The sequence below is a fragment of the Notamacropus eugenii genome, chromosome 6 (genome assembly GCF_028372415.1).
Source record: "Notamacropus eugenii isolate mMacEug1 chromosome 6, mMacEug1.pri_v2, whole genome shotgun sequence".
Lineage (NCBI taxonomy): Eukaryota > Metazoa > Chordata > Mammalia > Diprotodontia > Macropodidae > Notamacropus > Notamacropus eugenii.
In genome coordinates this window covers 29,311,262-29,329,041 of record NC_092877.1, presented here as the reverse complement: position 1 = coordinate 29,329,041, position 17,780 = coordinate 29,311,262, and the positions used below count along the sequence as shown (strand labels likewise).

Sequence of the window (17,780 nt, the reverse complement as noted above, 5' to 3'; positions counted from 1 at the left end):
ATCACTACCATGCTCAGCAACTTACAGTGTTTCCCCATTCCTAGTTCTGTGTAGTTGATCTCCTTGCTGCCCTCAATCCATATTCTTTCTTGTATATAAGTCCTGTCTCCAAAGTTGGAGTGGAAGTTTCTCAAAAGGTATAACCATGCCATCCATTTTTTTTTTCCTTTGCAGTTCTTAGTACTGATCTGGGCATGTATCAATAGCTAAGTAAATATTGATTTAATTGTTAGGCTAGATTAAGGCTAGGAGGTTTTTTTTTTGTCGTGCATAAGCAATGCTTGGACACCAAGAGACTCAGGAGGTCACATCAGATCTTTGGTGGGAGCAGTTTCAGTTGAATGATTAGGTCAGAAGCTAGTCTCTAGAGTTATGAAGAGACTGAGAGGAAAGAAAGTGGAGGAATCCATTACAAAGAGTCTTGTTAAGGAGTTTAAACACAAAAGGGAGGAGAGATATGGGCTGATAGCTAGATGAGATGGAAGAGTAAAGTAAAGGGTTTTTTAAATTATGTTTATAGGCAATAGAGATTGAAGCTGAATGAGAGAATAAGTTTTCTAGAGGGAAGCAATCTACTGGAGAAGGTGAGATGGAATGGGTCCACTTGGACATGCAGAGTGCTTTGCCTGAGCAAAGAAAAAGCCTACCTCCTTATGTGAAAGAGAAGATAGTAATAGAAGGCTTCTGGGTAATATAAGATGAGGAGGAGGAGAGAAGAGGAAGCTCTGAGTAAATGACCTCATTATTTTCTTTTGTAAAATATAAAGCAAAGTTCTCAGTGGAGAGGAGGAATAATGAGAAGTTTGAGGAGAGAAGAAAAGAGTTAAAAAATCACTCTTTTAGAGAGGGATAGGGCATTAATTGGGGAGTTGTAAAATCACAATCAAGAAACCCTGGGATATTCTCTTCCTTGATGGCGCTCTTTCACTCTCTCCATCCCTACTGGGATTTTGTGCTTCAAGGATAGTTAAGACTTATGATATTATGAAGTTTGGAATTGTGAAAACTCCAGTTCAGTTGGCCTTTCCATAGACCCTTTAAGTTTAATAGATAAAAGGATCAGATAATCATTAATCTTGGACTGGAAGGTGATCTCCGAGGCCATTTAGTTCATCCTAAATTTGTAGTGGACTCAACACAGTTTTGTGATTTTGTTCAGTTTCATTCAGCAGCCTATGGTGGAAGTGATCCATGGCTGAGGTTTTATTTAGCAAAGTCAATGATAAATAAGTGAATAAGGGACTTGAGAGAAGAGGACAGTGTGGAGTTGAATTGGTTCATCCGATTTCCCAATAACCCAACAAAAACTCTGGATTACATTTACTTAGAAAAAAAGACATGCCTTCAGGGATTGTCTCTTCCGACTCTTTCATCTTCCTGTTGAGGAAACAGATGCCCAGAAAGTTAACGCAGTTTGCCCAAGGTATTCTGCAGGATTTAAATCGAGACCTCATGACTCTTCACATCCTAATGCTTCTACTACTCTAACACGCTGCTGTCACTCATTAGCTATGTGTCATTGGGTAAGACACTGGACCGTTCTGGACTTCAAATTCCCACTGCTACAAAAGTACAGACTTGGATGAGACTATTTAAGGTTCTTTTAGCTCTAAATCTTGGATCCTCTTTTATATTTAGTTTGCTATATATGTGGTGTTGCCCTACAATAGAATGCCAGTCATTCAACAAGCATCAAGTGCTTATTATGTTCCAGGCACTCTGCTGTGTGCTGGGAATACAAAGAAATTCCCTCTCCCTCCCCCCCAGTATTTGTCCTTGTGGAACATGAATTCTAAGTACCTTGATGACAAGGACAGTTTTGATTTTGGCTTTTTATTCTCAGCACCTAGAAGGATACCTGGCACCCATGTAGTAGGCACTTAACAAATGCTGATAGAATTTACTTTCATAGCAAAGATGATGGATGATTCACAGCCCCCCTCATTTCTTAGGTACAAGGAGATCCTAGAGAGATCCTGAGAAGCATCCTTGCCTTTAGAATAGCCCACATGCTCAGTCATACTCTCGAGACTCTTTGATTCAGTGAAATGGTTGCACTTTCTGGTGGGCAGATCCCAGGAGACTGAATTGGGGTGGAGGGTGCGTCTTATTCTGGGTGAGGATATTTGGAGACCTAACACCAAGCTAGGTGTTTCATCTCTAGTCTAGTGGCAAATGCTAGGTTTTTTGCTTTCCTCCGGTATTATCAACATCCTAGCAAGCAGGTATTTTGGTTCATATACTATCAAGTCATTGAGAATTGGGTATTTGTTGTTGGATCTTTTAGTGGAGGAACAGGACTGGGACCTTGTACTACATTCTGAAACACAGAATCAGAAAGCAGGTGGGTTGGTCTATGCCTTGGAGGAATTCTGAGAAATTATCTTGGAGGGTTGGAATCTCATTAATCAACTTGACTATTTGACTTTTCTAACAAGTTTTATCTACCACTCAATTAGCGATTATTTATTTTGGGGGTTCCTCCCTGTGCTATATGGCACCAAAGTTCTCCTCCTAGATATTGCTTAGTCTAGATATGTTACCCTTCTTTCACTGGTTTTGAGTCCTGTCTCTGCTCCTCACTGGTTTTGTGACCTTGAGGAAGTCACATTGCCTCTCTAATACTCAGTTATTCAACTGTAAAATGAGGATTACAAAATTTAGAGTTGGAAGGGACTTCTTGGTCATTCCCTATATAGCTAGGAGGCACAGTTGATAAAGTTCCAGGACTAGAAGTAGGAAGACTTGAGTTCAAATCCAGCCTCAAACATTTACTAACTATGTGGCCCTGAACAAATCACTTAACCTTTGTTTGTCTCAGTTTCTCCATCTATGAAATGGAGATAATAATAGGACCTACTTCTCTGGGCTGTTATGAGGATCAAATGAGATGATAATCATAAATTGCTTAACTTGGTGCTTGGCACATATTAAGTGCTATATAAATGTTGGTTATTATTATTTTTCATTGTTATTCAGTCATTTTAAGTTGTGTCCTACCCTTTGTGACTCCATTAGGGGTTTTCTTGGCAAAGATAGTAGAGTGATTTGCCATTTCCTTCTCCAGATAATTTTACATTTGAGGAAACTGAGGCAAACAGGGTTAAGTGACTTTCCCAGGGTCACTCAGATAGTAAGTATCTAAGGCTGGATTTGAACTCAGGAAAATGAGTCGTCTGTATACCAGGCCCAGCACTCTATGCACCATGGCTCCACCTAGCTGCTATGCTGCTGCTGCTGCTGCTACAGGAGACTTCTATACAACCTAGCAATGTGGTTATTCTTTTGCTTGAAGATCTCAAGTGATGGAGAACCAACTATCTGCTAAGGTAACTCATCCCATTTTTGGATAGACCTTATTTCAAGATTAAGTTTTTTTTTCTCTTTTTAGCTTCCTTCTATTGTTCTAAGAGCAGAGTGAACTTCTGAGTAGCCAAGATGGAGAAGGAAGTTGAAAAGCATGTACTTTCCTAAGAGAAAATACCTACTTCTTAATTTGTAAAGATTTTTAAATCATTTTTAAGACTCACTTTCATGTCTAAATGTATCTTTCCTGCTTCCCCTACTCTGTGAGTTGTCCTTTGTAACAAAGATTAAAAAAGAAAAGAAAAAACAAAGCAGCATAGCAAAGCTAACCAATGTATATTGTCATATCTATGATCTTGCTAATCTATAGTTCCCCATCCCTGTAGAGAAAGGAGGAAGGTGCAATTCTTAACTCCTCTCAGGGGCTAAACTGGTACTCATAATCCTCATCATAATCATCAGTAGCACTTATATATCATTTTTTGTAACTTTACAGACATCTCATTTAATTCTCATGAAAGCTTAGGAAGTAGGTGCTATTATCTCTATTTTACTTCTGAGAAAAATGAGGCTGGGAAACATTAAGTGATTTGCATAAAGTCACACAGCTAATGATTGAGACAGGATTTGATCTAAGGTCTTACTGACATCAAATACAGTGCTCATTTTTCAAATGCCTCTGAAACATAGCAGTCTATTTTGTTTTCTTTTCCCCCCTTTACATAATGTTGTAATTGTATCTATTATTTTTCTGTGTCTGCTTACTTCACTCTGCATCCATTCATATAAATCTTCTGATGATTTTATGAATTCTTCATATTTATGGTTTCTTATATGGTAAAGTAACATTTTTCTTGTATTTAGATTTCATTTTTTCAAATGAAGATCCACTTTCTCTCATTCCCTTCTTCCTCCTTTGAGAAAGGGAGAAAAGCAAAATTACCTGTTCAAAGATGCATAGTTAAGCAAAACAAATGCCCACATTGAACATGTTAAAAAAATGTCTGTCTGCACTCTGAGTATATCACTTTTCTATCAGGAAGTGTCTAGACTATTTCTTCATGTATGGAATTGCGGTTGATTATGTTTTAGCATTTCTAAGACTTTTAAAGTCAATAGTCTTTATGATATTATAATTGTTGTATAAACAGTTTTCCTGGTTCTGCTCACTTTACTCTGCATCAGTTCATACAGGTCTTCCCAGGTTTCTCTGAAGCTATTCTCTTCATTTTTTCCATCATAATGGTATGCCACCACATTCAAATCTCATTCTCCAAGTGATTAGCATCCCCTCAGTTTCCATTCTTTGTCACCACAAATAGAGCTATTCTCAGGATTTTTTTATACATGGGTCCCAGGAGTAGTAGTAACAGTATGAAGCAGGATAATAGCAGGGTATGTATAGTCAAAAGGAACCTAAGAATATTTTAGCCAAACTCCTGAGTTTCCAGGTCAAGGAGAAAATGTTATAAGCAGCCAGAAATAATTCAAGTATTATGGAAACATAATCAGGATAATACAAGATTTAGCAGCTTCTACCCTAAGGGACTGCAAGGCACAGAATATAATATTCAAAGGAAGTAGGATTAAAACCCAAGAATCATCCATCCAGAAAAACTGAATATAATACTTCACAAGAAAAAAGAAATTTCAATGAAATATAGGGCTTTCAAGCATTCTTGATGAAAAGACCAGAGCTGAATAGAAAATTTAACTTTCAAACACAAGCATCAAGAGAAGCATGAAAAGGTAAACAGGAAAAGGAAATCATAAGGGACTTATTAAAGTTGAACTGTTTACATTCCTACGTGGAAAGATGATATTTGTAACTCATGAGATCTTTCTCAGTATTAGGGTAGTTGGAGGGAATATGTGTGTGTGTATTATACATACATACATATACATACGAAAGAGGGCACAGGGTGAGCTGATTATGAAGGGATGATATCTAACAATAAAATTAAGTGTTGAGAGGAATGTACTTGGAGAAGGAGAGAGAGGTAAAATGTAGTAAATCATCTCACATAAAAGAGGCAAGAAAAGAGCTTTTCCAATGGAGGGGAAAAGGGGGAAAATGAGCGGGAATAAGTGAAACTTTTATTGAATCAGGCTTCAAGAGGGAATAACATACACACTCAATTGGGTATGGAAGTCTATCTTACCCTACAGGAAAGCAGGGGGAAGCAAATTAAAGAGAAGGGATAATAGAAAGGACAGCAGATTGAGGGCAGGGGTAATCAGAACCAAACACTTTTGTGGAAGGACAGGTCAAAGAAGAGAATAGAATAAATGGAAGGCAGGACAGGATAGAGGGACATATATTTTGTCTTTCAGAACATGACTGTTATGGAAGTGTTTTGCATGACTACACATGTATAACCTACATTGAATTGCTTGCCTTCTCAATGAGAGTGGATGGGGAAGGGAGAAAGGAGAGAATGTAAAACTCAAAACTTTAAGAATGAATGTTAAAAATTACATGTAACTGGGAAATAAGATATATAGGCAATGGGTATAGAAATCTATCTTGCCCTACAGGAAAATAGAAGGGAAGGGGATAAGAGGACTTGGAGGTGGTGATAGAAAGGAGCACAGATTGGAGGAAAGGGTAATCAGAAAACACACTGGCCTGGGTGGAGGGAGGGGAGATGGGGAGAAAATTTGAAATTCAAAATTTTGTGGAAATGAATGTTGAAAACTGGAATAAATTTAAACTTTTTTAAAAGAGTGTGTGTAATGTATTAGCATTTGAGTATAGTTTCAAATTGTTTTCCAGAATGACTGGACCAGTTCACAACTCCATCAAGAGTTTATTAATGTACCTGTTTTCCCATTGCCCTCTAGTATTTTCATTTTCCTCTTTTCTTGACTTATAGCAAAATAATATTCAGTTATGTTCATGTGTCACATTTGTTTAGCCATTACCTAGTCAAAAATGCTTGATTGTGAATAACTTCCTAAGATTGAATCATGCCCCTGACACACAACAACCTTTTATATTTTCTTACAAAATCCAGTACAAGTGGTATTTTGCGTGGATGAAAAGGAGAAATTCTAATGGAATTGGCATTATCAATCTGGGATGCAAGAATGTCAGTGCAGAAAGAGGAAGAGGGAAGACTAATGAGCCATATTCTAGCTGAATAAGAACTGTTCTTCTCTCATTGAAGCCTCTTTTCAAGTGAAAATATTTTGAGGATCTTTTCTATCTTACCTTGCTTAGGACACATCATGAAGAGGAAAGGTAATGGCCCTTTCCATTGTGATCTAAACTATACCTGGTGTTTCCTCCTTCGCTGTACCCACTGAGTGATCAGATTGATGTTTTTAAAAGTCTTGAAAAGGAAGTGTGGAGTTATGTGGGTAAGAAGATATGCTTCAAAGGGAATTTTCATTGGAAATGGAAACTAGGATGGGGAACATTGCCCTAGGTTTTATTCTTAACTCAACCTTTAATTCTCTCATTCTTTTTCCCCCATTTTCTTTGTGCAGCTCACTTACCCTCTCTGGAGTGTAAGTAGGGCAAATGGATTTTTAAAATAGCAATATAAGGTCCCTAGTTTAAGTAATTTTGAAAGATTAATATAGTTTCTCCATACTTTCTGATCAGAAGAACAGGAGGAAAACTCCCTCTTCAGAAAACCTTTATAGACAACTTGGGGCCATTTATTAGGTGATCTTGAAAATGCCAGAATGTACCCTACCTTAATGTCTCCCTATCATCTTTATAGGAATTGGGAAAGATTTTGAGGTTCCCTTAGCAGTTGAAAGACAAAAGAACAAATAATAATAGAATTAGAGTTTAAAGGGACTTTAGGTGTCTTCTAGTTTAACACATTCATTTTGTAGATGAAGAAACTGAGGCCTTGAATGATTGAGTGATCAAAGTCACACCAGTAGTGACTGGCAGAACTGGTATTTAAACACAAGTCCTTTAATATCAAGTTCAGCATCCTTTCCACTATACCACACAGTGGCAAAGGTCTACTTTGGAGCTTACTTTGCAAAAGAACAAGTTTTAGTTATGATTTCAGATTTGCTTGTTGTCTTTGAATTACTGTACCCTCATCACTTGGTTCTCATATTTCTTATTATTGTTCAGTCAAAGGCAGAGCTCCATTTAGTATTTAGTTTCTGTCTCCTGCAACCCATCCTGTATATGACAGCTAAGCTAACTTTCCTAAACTTCTGTTTTCATCATATCACTTCTCTGCTCATAAATGTTAATGTCTCTCTACTGCATATAGAACACAACTAACTTTAGTGGTAGACTGGTCTACAGAACCTGTGACATCATTTGTCAGCTAATGTTTTCAGATTTATCTCAATCAGTCCCCAACATGAGTCTTCCATTCATACAGTCAATGAGCATTTTTAAAGATTCTGTTCTGAGCTTAGCATAGTGCTGTGCACTGGTAATATAAAGACAGACAAAAGGCAGTCCCTGTCCTTGAGAAGCTCACAATGTAATGAGGCCAACATACAAGCAACTATGTACAAATAAGCTACACACAGGATAACTGGGAATGCAAAGGCTCTAGAATTAAGAGGAAATGGAAAAGGCTTTCTGTAGAGGTTGAGATTTTAGCTAGGATATGAAGGAAACCATTGAATTCAGGAAGCAGAGATAAGAAGGGAGACCACTCAAATGTGGGGGACTCTCAGAGCCAAGAGATTATGTGTGTGTGTTTGTCCTTTGTTGCCAAAGGAGACCATGCCATCAAAGAAATAATGACTTGGCTTGCATTTGACTTTGTTTTGAGTGAGAGAGGAGTGTGTAGGTCACCAGCCTCACTTCTCCTCCAGAGCCACCTGAATCCAGTGACCTGATATTCATCAGGATGACTGGACATGACCCAGGATAAGGCAGTTGGGGTTAAGTGACTTGCCCAAGGTCACACAGCGAGTGAGTGTCAAGTGTCTGAGGGGAGATTTGAACTCAGGTCCTCCTGACTTCTGCCCTGATGCTCTATCCACTGCACCATCTAGCTGTCCCACAAAGAGATGAAGTGTCTCATTGGAGGACTAGCAAAGGATGCCAGTGCCACTGGATCAAACAGTGTGTTGGGAGAGTGTATACGGTATGAGAAAACTGGAAAGGTTGAGGAGGCTAGATTTTGAAGGTCTTTGAACACCAAACAGGATTTTACATTTAATCTTTAATAAATAGGAGCCATTGGTATTTGTTGAGTAGAGGGGTGAGTGGGTCAGATTTGTACTTTAGGATAATCACTTTGCTGGTTGAATGGAGGATGGACTTGAGAGACTTGTTAGGCACACTAACCAACAGGCTTTTGTAGGAATCCAAGTATAAGGAAATGAAGGCCTGTCCCAGGCTGGTGGCAAAAGAGAGAGGGGTGCATATTCAAGAGGTGCGGCAAAGGTGAGATTAACGGGCCTTGGCAACAAATTGAATAGGAGGAATGAGAGACAGTGAAGAGTTGAGGGTGATGTCTAAATTGTGAGTATGGGGGACTACAAGGAAGGTGGTGTCCTCAGCTCTGATAGGGAAGTTTTGTGAGAAGAAAAATGAGTTCTTTTTTTTTTTTTTTTTAAAAAAAAACAAGTTGAGTTTATCCAGATTTATCCATTTGCTAATCTCAGAATGTACCAGTCACTAAGATTTGTGTAGTGGAGAGAAGTCAGGAGGGGCCTACTTGTGACCCTGGGGAAATCACTTCACTTTTCTGAATGAGTCTTTTATTTTTTTACCTGTAAAATAGAGGTATTGATACAAAGAGTATTATTTTCATAGAGTATTTGTTAGTGCCAAGTGGAATAACAAAATTAGAGGTTTCCTTTTTCTTTTCTTTTCCCCTCTCCATTGAGGCACTGAGTCTCACATGCTTGATATGCCTCAGAGTCTATTATAAATGTAGCTTCAGGATCAATTACTGTTATTTATGTTAGAATATAATAACATTATACTACCTCACACCTATGTGATTGGCTAATATGACAAAAAAGGAAAATGATAAATGTTGGAGAAGATGTGGGAAAATTGAAACATTAATGCATTATTGGTGGAGTTGTGAACTGATTCAGCCACCCTGGAGAGCAATTTGGAACTATGCCCAAAGGGCTATGAAACTGTGCATACCCTTTGATCTAGCAATACCACTATTAGTCCTGTATCACAAAGAGATCATAAAAATGGGGAAAGGGCCCATATGTACAAAAATATTTTTGTGGTGGTGAATAATTGGAAATTAAAGGGATACCCACTGGGGAATAGCTGAACAAGTTGTTGCATATGAATGTAATGGAATACTATTGTGTTATAAGAAGTGATGAGCAGGCAGATTTCAGAAAAGCCTGGAAGGACTTAACATGCACTGAGTGAGTGAAATGAGTAGAACCAGGAGAACATTGGATACACTAATAGCAACATTGTATACAGTAATAGCAATATTGTGTGAGGATCAACTTTAATAGACATCTCTTCTCAGTAATTCAACGATCTGAGACAATTCCAAAAGACTCATGATGGAAAATGCCAGCCACATGCAGAGAAAGAACTATGAAGTCTGAGTGCAGATCGAAGCACATTATTTTCTTTTTTCTTTCTTGTGGTTTTCCCCTTTTGTCTGATGCTTCTTTCACAACGTGACTAATGTGGAAACATGTTTAATATGATTATACATGCATAGTCTATATCAGATTGCTTGTTGTTTTGGGAAAAGGGGAGGAAAGAGGAAGGGAGAGAAAATTGGAAGTCAATCTTATAAAAGTGAATGTTGAAAACTAACTTTATAGGTAATTGGGAAAAATACTTTTAAGTGGAAAAAATTAAAAAAAAGAAAAGGCAAAAGAAAAAAGAATGTTAGAATATAAACTTTTTAAGGGCAGGGACTATTTCCTTTTTGTTTTTATGTCCCTACTGCCTAATATTTGGCACATGATGCCAATGAATTAACATTATTATTAATTAATGATTAATTAATTTTAATAAAGAATATGTAAAGTACTTTGCAAATCTTAACATACTATACAAATATCAGCTAAGATCATGATTCTTGCCTTGGTGCCTTTGCTCAAGGCTTTTTCCTCACCTAGACTCTCCTACCAGCATTCTCTGTCTCTCCAGATCCAATTTGTTATAAGGAGCCCTTGAAAAATTTCTTTCCAGATACCAAGTTAAAAAGCAGGATTGCTGACTCTATTTAAGGCTCTTGAAAAGGACTGACTGTAGTGCTCTTTCTGCAGAAAAGAAAAACCGTAGAACATTAGATCAAGAAGGGAGATTGTGGACAATCTAGTCAAATCCTTTTATTTTACTGAAGACCAGTTTTGAAATAATTGTCTCAAATAAAGAAGCTAATTGGTTACAGAACCAGTGTTTGAGCCTTTATCTCCTGCCTTAAGGTCTGATGCTCCTTCAACTCCACTATATTACAGGATCATAAATAGAAGCCTCCTTTTTGCCCCCTCTTCCCCTCTCTGCAGTGGCACTGAGTTACACGTGCCCAATATTGTGTCCCAGAATCTAACTAGTATACATGTGGCTTCTGTAGCTTCCTGGAAATTGCTATAGATCAGTAGATGAAGTCCTTGAGTGGGTAAAATCACCCCCTTATCCTAGAATATCGTATTTGGGCTCATAAAATACAACCTACAGTGATAAAATCTTAGAATTTCAGAAATGGAAGGAACCTCACTGATTATCTCGTAAGAGCTCTTCTTCGACCAAAATAGCTGCTGCAACACACCGTCAGAATCATCATCGAATCTGTGCTTGAGGATCTTCAATGAGAGAGAACCCAGTCTCTCCTGAGGCAACCTATTCAACTTTTAGGTAGTTTTATAGTTGTTTGAGAGTTTCCTCTTACATTAAGCCTTTAATTTGCTTCTCTTTGTTGCTTCTAGACCTTCCTTGGAGGTCTAAGCAAAAGAAGTTCAATCCCTCTTCTTCACATTTGACTTTTAAGTGCTTTTAGAGAATTGACATGTCCACCCCCCTCTAAATATTTTCTTTTCCAGAGTACACACCATTCCAATTTCTTCAGCCCATCTTTCAATCGCACAAACTTAAGGTCTTTACGAATCTGTTTGGCCTCTTGACATCCCCAGTTTATCAGGATCCTTCCTAAGATAAAGCACCCAGAGCTGATTGCAGCACTCCAGATGTGGTGTGACCAGGCAGAGTGTCCAGGGGCTATCACTTTCTTGTTTCTAGAAGCTACATTTCTCTTAGTGTAGCTTCAGATCTCATTAGATTTTTTATGTTTGGTAGTATTTAATTTTTTTTTAATTTATAGAATAAAACAAGCATTTCTAAAACATACAATAAAAAAGAATTATGCATGAAACTTCATATCTTCTATGAAGAACTTGCTATTCCTGTTCAATATGTAACAAAATTATCAGGTAATTTTTTTTCTTTTTTTTCTTCCCTCCTACTCCCCTTCCCTAGGGATGACTACCATTAGACACAGATAGGTATATATATGTAAAATTATTCTGTACATACTTTTATTTATTACCTCTTTACCTGGATACAAATAGAGTCTTTTGAATTGTAAATGATCCGGTCATTTTGGAGAGCAATCTGGAATTATCCCCAAAGAGTTATTAAATTACCTCTAACCTTTGACCCATACCACTACTTGGTCTATTTCCAAAGATAATTAGGGAAAAAGGAAAAGAACCGATAAGTTCTAAAATGTTTATAGCAGCTCTCTTTGTGGTAGTAAAGATCTGGAAATTGCAGAGATGCCCATTAATTGGGGAATGGCTAAGCAAGTTGTGATATATGATTGGGGTGGAATACTACTGTGCTATAAGAAATGGCAAGCTCAAAGATTTTAGAAAAAAACATGGAAAGGCTTGCGTAAAATCATGGAGAGAAATGAGCAAACCCGAGAGAACATTGCATATAGTAACTGCAATATTGCTTTAACAATGACTTTGAGCTAATAAGTTATTTTGTCTATTATAAATATCCAAATTAACTATAAAGGACATATATTTGGGAGTATTAAAATGTATCACACTGAATTCCAGACCAGGAAAAAAAAACTCAGTGATACCTGAGAGCCAGTTAACTTCCATATATTTAGGTCTCTTATTACCAATATTTTGTTCTTTTGTGTACAGACATCTTAGGCTATATAGGTTTTCATGCCAAAGAACCCTGAAGCTGGCCAGCCTTCCCCTTTGTCCTTGGAAACTTGCAAGTGATAGTGATATTTGTTAATGTACAAATATGGTCTTGTTGGCCAAATCAGTCTTTTTGTGATCTTACCTCTTGCTTGTACATGTTAGCAGTTGCTGTCCAGGGTAATGTTGTTCAGACAAACTGTCATTTGATTGTAAATAGATACTGTATATGATGAGCTTTTGGGGCCAAAGGCTTTTTATCTGGAAACATGTATTTGCATACATATGGAATAGACAGCGAATAAATTTTATTAAGGAATTGTTGTCCTCAGGAATGACTCAGCAATGAATATGATTTTGGAGGAAATGGTAATCATTTCTGTGAAAGTGTTTTAAGTGATCATTCTCAGAGTAGGAAATGGGACTTTTATGTTTTAATTTTTAATAGTCTGCTAAATTAAAGTTTTCAATGATCTTAGAATTTTTTGACCTTTTCATGATAAGAATGATTATATCTAGTCCTTATTTGACAGTATTTAGAGAACTAATCAACTTGATTCTCTGGGGTGATGGAAGAGGAACTTTTTTGTGGCTTCACACCCTTTAATTGGGTTAAAGTTATTATCCCCTATGGAAATGACTAGGTACACTGTCTGGCATCATGGATTTGACTATGGCTCATGGATGAAGAGAAGAGGAGGAGGTGGGTACATTATGAGCAGCGATTCTACCACATTCACCCGATTTTACAAAACTCCGCCGATGGATATGGTCCTGCCATTTTCTTTGGATCCTATTCATCAGAATATTTATACTAGGTATCTATCCTGTTCTTAAAGAAGCCAGAACCACATTACATATAAGATAGTAATGGATAAGCCTACTGTACTCCACTCTTTTCAGACCACATCTAGAACACTGTGTTAAGTTCTGGGCACCACACCTTAGCAAACACCATGATAAGCTTAGATAAGATCTGCAGGAGATGAGCCAGGATGGCAAATTGCTAATTTAGATCATGCTATTTGAAGATTATGGAGAGGAAACTTACTGGTTGAGGTGAAAGAATTGAAGACAAAAGATCTGTCTAGAAGTATTTGCAGGAGGATTATGTTAGACTTGACTCAAGGACCAATGGGTGAAAGTAACAAAAGGTCAAATTGAGGTTTGATAGAAGGAAAAACTTCCTAGCAATTAGAGTTTTTCAAAAAAAAGGAATCGGTCTCCTCATGAGGAGACATATTTCCCCTCATTGGAATTTTATATTTAAGAGCTAAGATGACCTAACAGGGCACTTTGTAAAGGGAAATCTATTTTAGGTATGGCTTGGACTGGATGGTTGCTAAGGTCTCTTCTGACTTTGATGTGATTCTATAATATTCCTCAAAACACCCAGCAGAAGTACTCAATAATTACCAAATGATTGCCATTTCTTTCAAAGTTCAATGAGTAGAAAAGATAGAAGTCATTGCAGAAAATCTTTTTTTTCCCTTTCTATACTCTAGACATACACGGTGGCCAGTTTAACTTAAGGGGAGAAATATATTTGTAAGATAGTTTGTTTATTAAAGAATACATGACTCTCGGCTTCAAAAAGTCAGGAAAATCTAGAAATGAAAACTGTGCACATTAAGGGATTTATTTTCCTATGGCTTGTTAACATAGGTGTGCCTGCATCAGAAAGCCAGTTGCTAAATCATATTTACTTCTTCACTCTGTGTTTTCCCAGCTGTTCCTTAGTATTGGCATCACTGAAGTGGGTCAGGAGCTGTTCTTCATTCTTATTCTTAAGTATTCCTCCTTGGAATTATCATCTGGGACAGAAGAGTAAAATATGCATTTGTTCTTTGACATGAGATTGGGAAGTCATACATAATAGAGGCTTAGCTTCATGATATATTCATCTGAGTTCTTGTATCTGATGCACTTTGCTATTAAATTAAATACATGTTGGTTAGTAGGGTCAGGCTGGCTAAGTGGATTAGAGAAAAGAACCATTTCCTCAGAGTCTAGAGTTTAATGTTAGCATCCCTAGCTAGGTGATGTACCTCTGTGTTCTATGTTGTTAGGAGCTAGTGTCATTTCTAGGACTTTAATTTGTCATATTTGCTCTTTCTGGACATGTTTAATTCAATCCAACAAAACTTTATTGTGTTTATCATTAATATGAAATTGTAGATGCTGTAAATACAAAGACAAAAACCCAAGTTTGTAACTGAGGGGTCATCCTTCATGTTATACTGTCTCACATGCCATATCAAAACTGTTTTTAAGTCTTGTCAATTCTGCACCCTCCACACTCCTAGTATCCATTCCCTGCTATCCTTTCAGAGGCTCTTACTATTCATGCTATAGCCACCCTAGTTTAGATCTTCAACATTTGCTTGGACCATTTCCATATCCTTCTAATTGGTCTCTCTGGATGCAGCCTTTCCTTTCTCTGGTCCATGGTACACACAGCTTCCCAACTAACATTCTTAAAGGATGGATCTGATTATGTCAATCTCTTGAACAAGAAGCTCCTGTGTCTCCCTGTTGTTTTTAGGATAAAACACAAACTCATTTGTTTACCTTCACTGTCATGTTTTCCATCACCTTTCCAATTTGATTAAGTATTCCTCCCCATCATGTACTCTAATACTTCAGGCAAACAAGTTTGTTTGTGGTTCCTCATATAGCCTTCTATTTCCTATTTCCACAGCTTTGCACAAGTTGTTCTTCATACCTACAATAATCTGTCTTTATCTTTGCCTCTGAGAATCCCACATTACTTCAAGGTTCAGCTTAAATAAACCTCTTTTGAGAGGTCTTATCTGATTCCCTAGTAACTACCACCAAATTAATATCCTTTTCTTTTACATAAAGGTATAGGGACATGGACCCAACCTGTGATTTTATTGGTGTAGGGAGATTCCTGTGGGAAACTTCCTCTGTCAATGCAGGTTGGCACCTTCTTGCAACCTATAGCCTTAGAGCTTTTCCTTAGGTACTGAGAGGTTTATTAATTTGCTCAGGGTTACAAACTGAATTTACATATCTATGTACCTTATTCTCCTTGATGATGGGGACTGCTTTATCATTGTCTTTGCATTTCCAATGCCTGGCATAGTGCTTGACACATAATAGGCACATATAAATACTTGTTGATTGTTGAAAAAGCAAAGAAGTCCTTGCTGTCAGGAAATTCATATTCTACTGCAACTAAATATGAAGTGATAAGGTAATGGAGAACAACAGAGACAGATGGAGAGAGGAATGGGAGAGAGGGAGAGGGAGAGGGAGAGGGAGAGGGAGAGGGAGAGGGAGAGGGAGAGGGAGAGGAGAGAGAGAGAGAGAGAGAGAGAGAGAGAGAGAGAGAGAGAGAGAGAGAGAGAGAGAGAGAGAGAGAGAGAAAGATAGAGAGAAGGGATTGGGGTTAAGGGAGAGGGAGATAGGAAGAGAGAGATGAAAGGAAGGAAGAAAAGAGAAAAATGAACTTACTGGGAAGTTAGAAGAGACCTCAGACAGGAGATGGAATCTGAGCTGCACTTTGAAGGACATTTAGGATTTTTTGAAGTCTAGTTGAAGAGCGAGGGCATTCCATGTATGGGAGAAGCACTTGTACAACATCGTGGGGTGGGGGAATGGAATATCTTGAGTGGAGAAGCAGTTAGTTGGCTAGTTTGACTGGAACATAGGCTTGCCCCATGAGAGAGGGTAGACTATAGAAGACACTATGTGTGTATATATATATATATATATATATATATATATATATATATATATATATATATATATATATGTATGTATATATATATGTATATATATATACATATATATCTTATACAAAAGTAGAAGGAAAGAACATATATGCAGGGTAAGAGGTAGGAAGAACAGATGGATATTGACCAAATTGCTGACCATAACAATTAAGCTGATATTTTTCAGGAGTTTGAAAGATTCTCCATAAAAATCTGGGATCAGAGTAAGCATTTATTGCCCACTATTTTCCAGGTGCTATACAAATATTCTCTCATTTGATCCTCAAAATAACTCAGGGAGGTAGAAGCTATTACTAACCCCATTTAGAGTTGAGGAAACTGAACGAGGCATAGGTTAAGTCAGGTTCTCCTCCCTCCAGACACATCACTATATCCTCTGTGTCTCCTAACTGCCTTAAGACGTTAGGCAATGAAACTCAGACATAGGAGTTTCATGGTCTTGTATACTTAATAACTGATTTCAGGGTGAAAAAAATTCTAATTTCCCTCTCCTAATTATCAAGGAATAGCTATCTTATCATTATATTCAAGGGAGAAGGAATTTAAAAAGTCACTAGACTTCATCCCACCAACTTCTTCTAGGCCTTGATGTCTAAGGCCACTTTTCTTTTCCTATAACATTCAAAAATATGACAGGTCTAAAAATAAACATCAGTAAATCTCTTCCACATGGATGGCTTCCCATAGACAATGGAAGGGATTTGAACCACACTTTTAAGTATTTAAAAGACAATGCACCAAGCTCCACTAATTAGCTTATGCCAGTTACCTTACAGTAGTTCCACTGATCTTTGTTCCCTCTCTGAAGGTATTCATTATGTGGGCTATAATATAGGAAGTGAGCTGCCTTCCATGCTGCACAATGGATTTCAGGTTGTGGCCCTTTGTGTGGTGCTGAGTTAATTGTGAACTCTGAGAAGCCATTGAAACCAGGTAGAGACTGGGGGAAATGATGGTGATGATGTCCTGTTGCCAACTGAAACTGACTCTTTCTGCTTTCAATACAGCTATTTTGAACTGGAGAGCAGTGGCTTGAGAGATGAGATCAGATATCACTATAGATTTAATGGAAAATCAAGGACTGAAGCTTTTCCATACCGGATGGCAGATGGCCAGTGGCACAAGATTGCTCTGTCGGTTAGCGCCTCCCATCTTCTGCTCCATGTGGACTGCAACAGGTAAGGGGCTTTTGCATTTGATAGATGGAGCTTTTGCCCTTGAAATTGTACAATTATGTAAAGTTCAATTGGGAAACGAAAATTGAAGGACCTTGCTTTCCATTTAACTTTTAGGATGAACTGTTACATCTCCTTAAGTGACCGTGTATAACAAACCAGGAAAAACAGGCTGTTAAAATGAAACCATGTCTTCTGATTATGAATGACTGCACCGGTGGTTGATTGCTGATTGGGGAATATTAAATATACCTTTGTGTACTCTGGGAACTGGCTGATGTTATATTTTGCTGTGATCACATTTCACTGTGACAGATTGTTTTGTGGTCTGTTGTGCCCAAGAAGCAGTCTTGATACGCCTACGCTGAAACTCGGGGAATATGTCATCCTAGAGGCACTAATTTTATTTCATTTAATCAAAGACCATTTACTTTAAATA

The 17,780-nt window shown here is 37.7% G+C and overlaps 1 protein-coding gene across 2 annotated transcripts in view; it reads left to right on the top strand.

Moving 5' to 3' along the window:
* NELL1 (neural EGFL like 1) overlaps nucleotides 1-17,780 on the top strand; it is a 905,733-nt gene that overhangs the window by 114,100 nt on the left and 773,853 nt on the right. For both annotated transcript variants that reach the window (XM_072619341.1, XM_072619340.1), the window contains exon 4: nucleotides 17,174-17,344. In XM_072619341.1, the coding sequence (XP_072475442.1) occupies nucleotides 17,174-17,344 (171 nt within the window). The remainder of the gene's footprint in view (nucleotides 1-17,173; nucleotides 17,345-17,780) is intronic.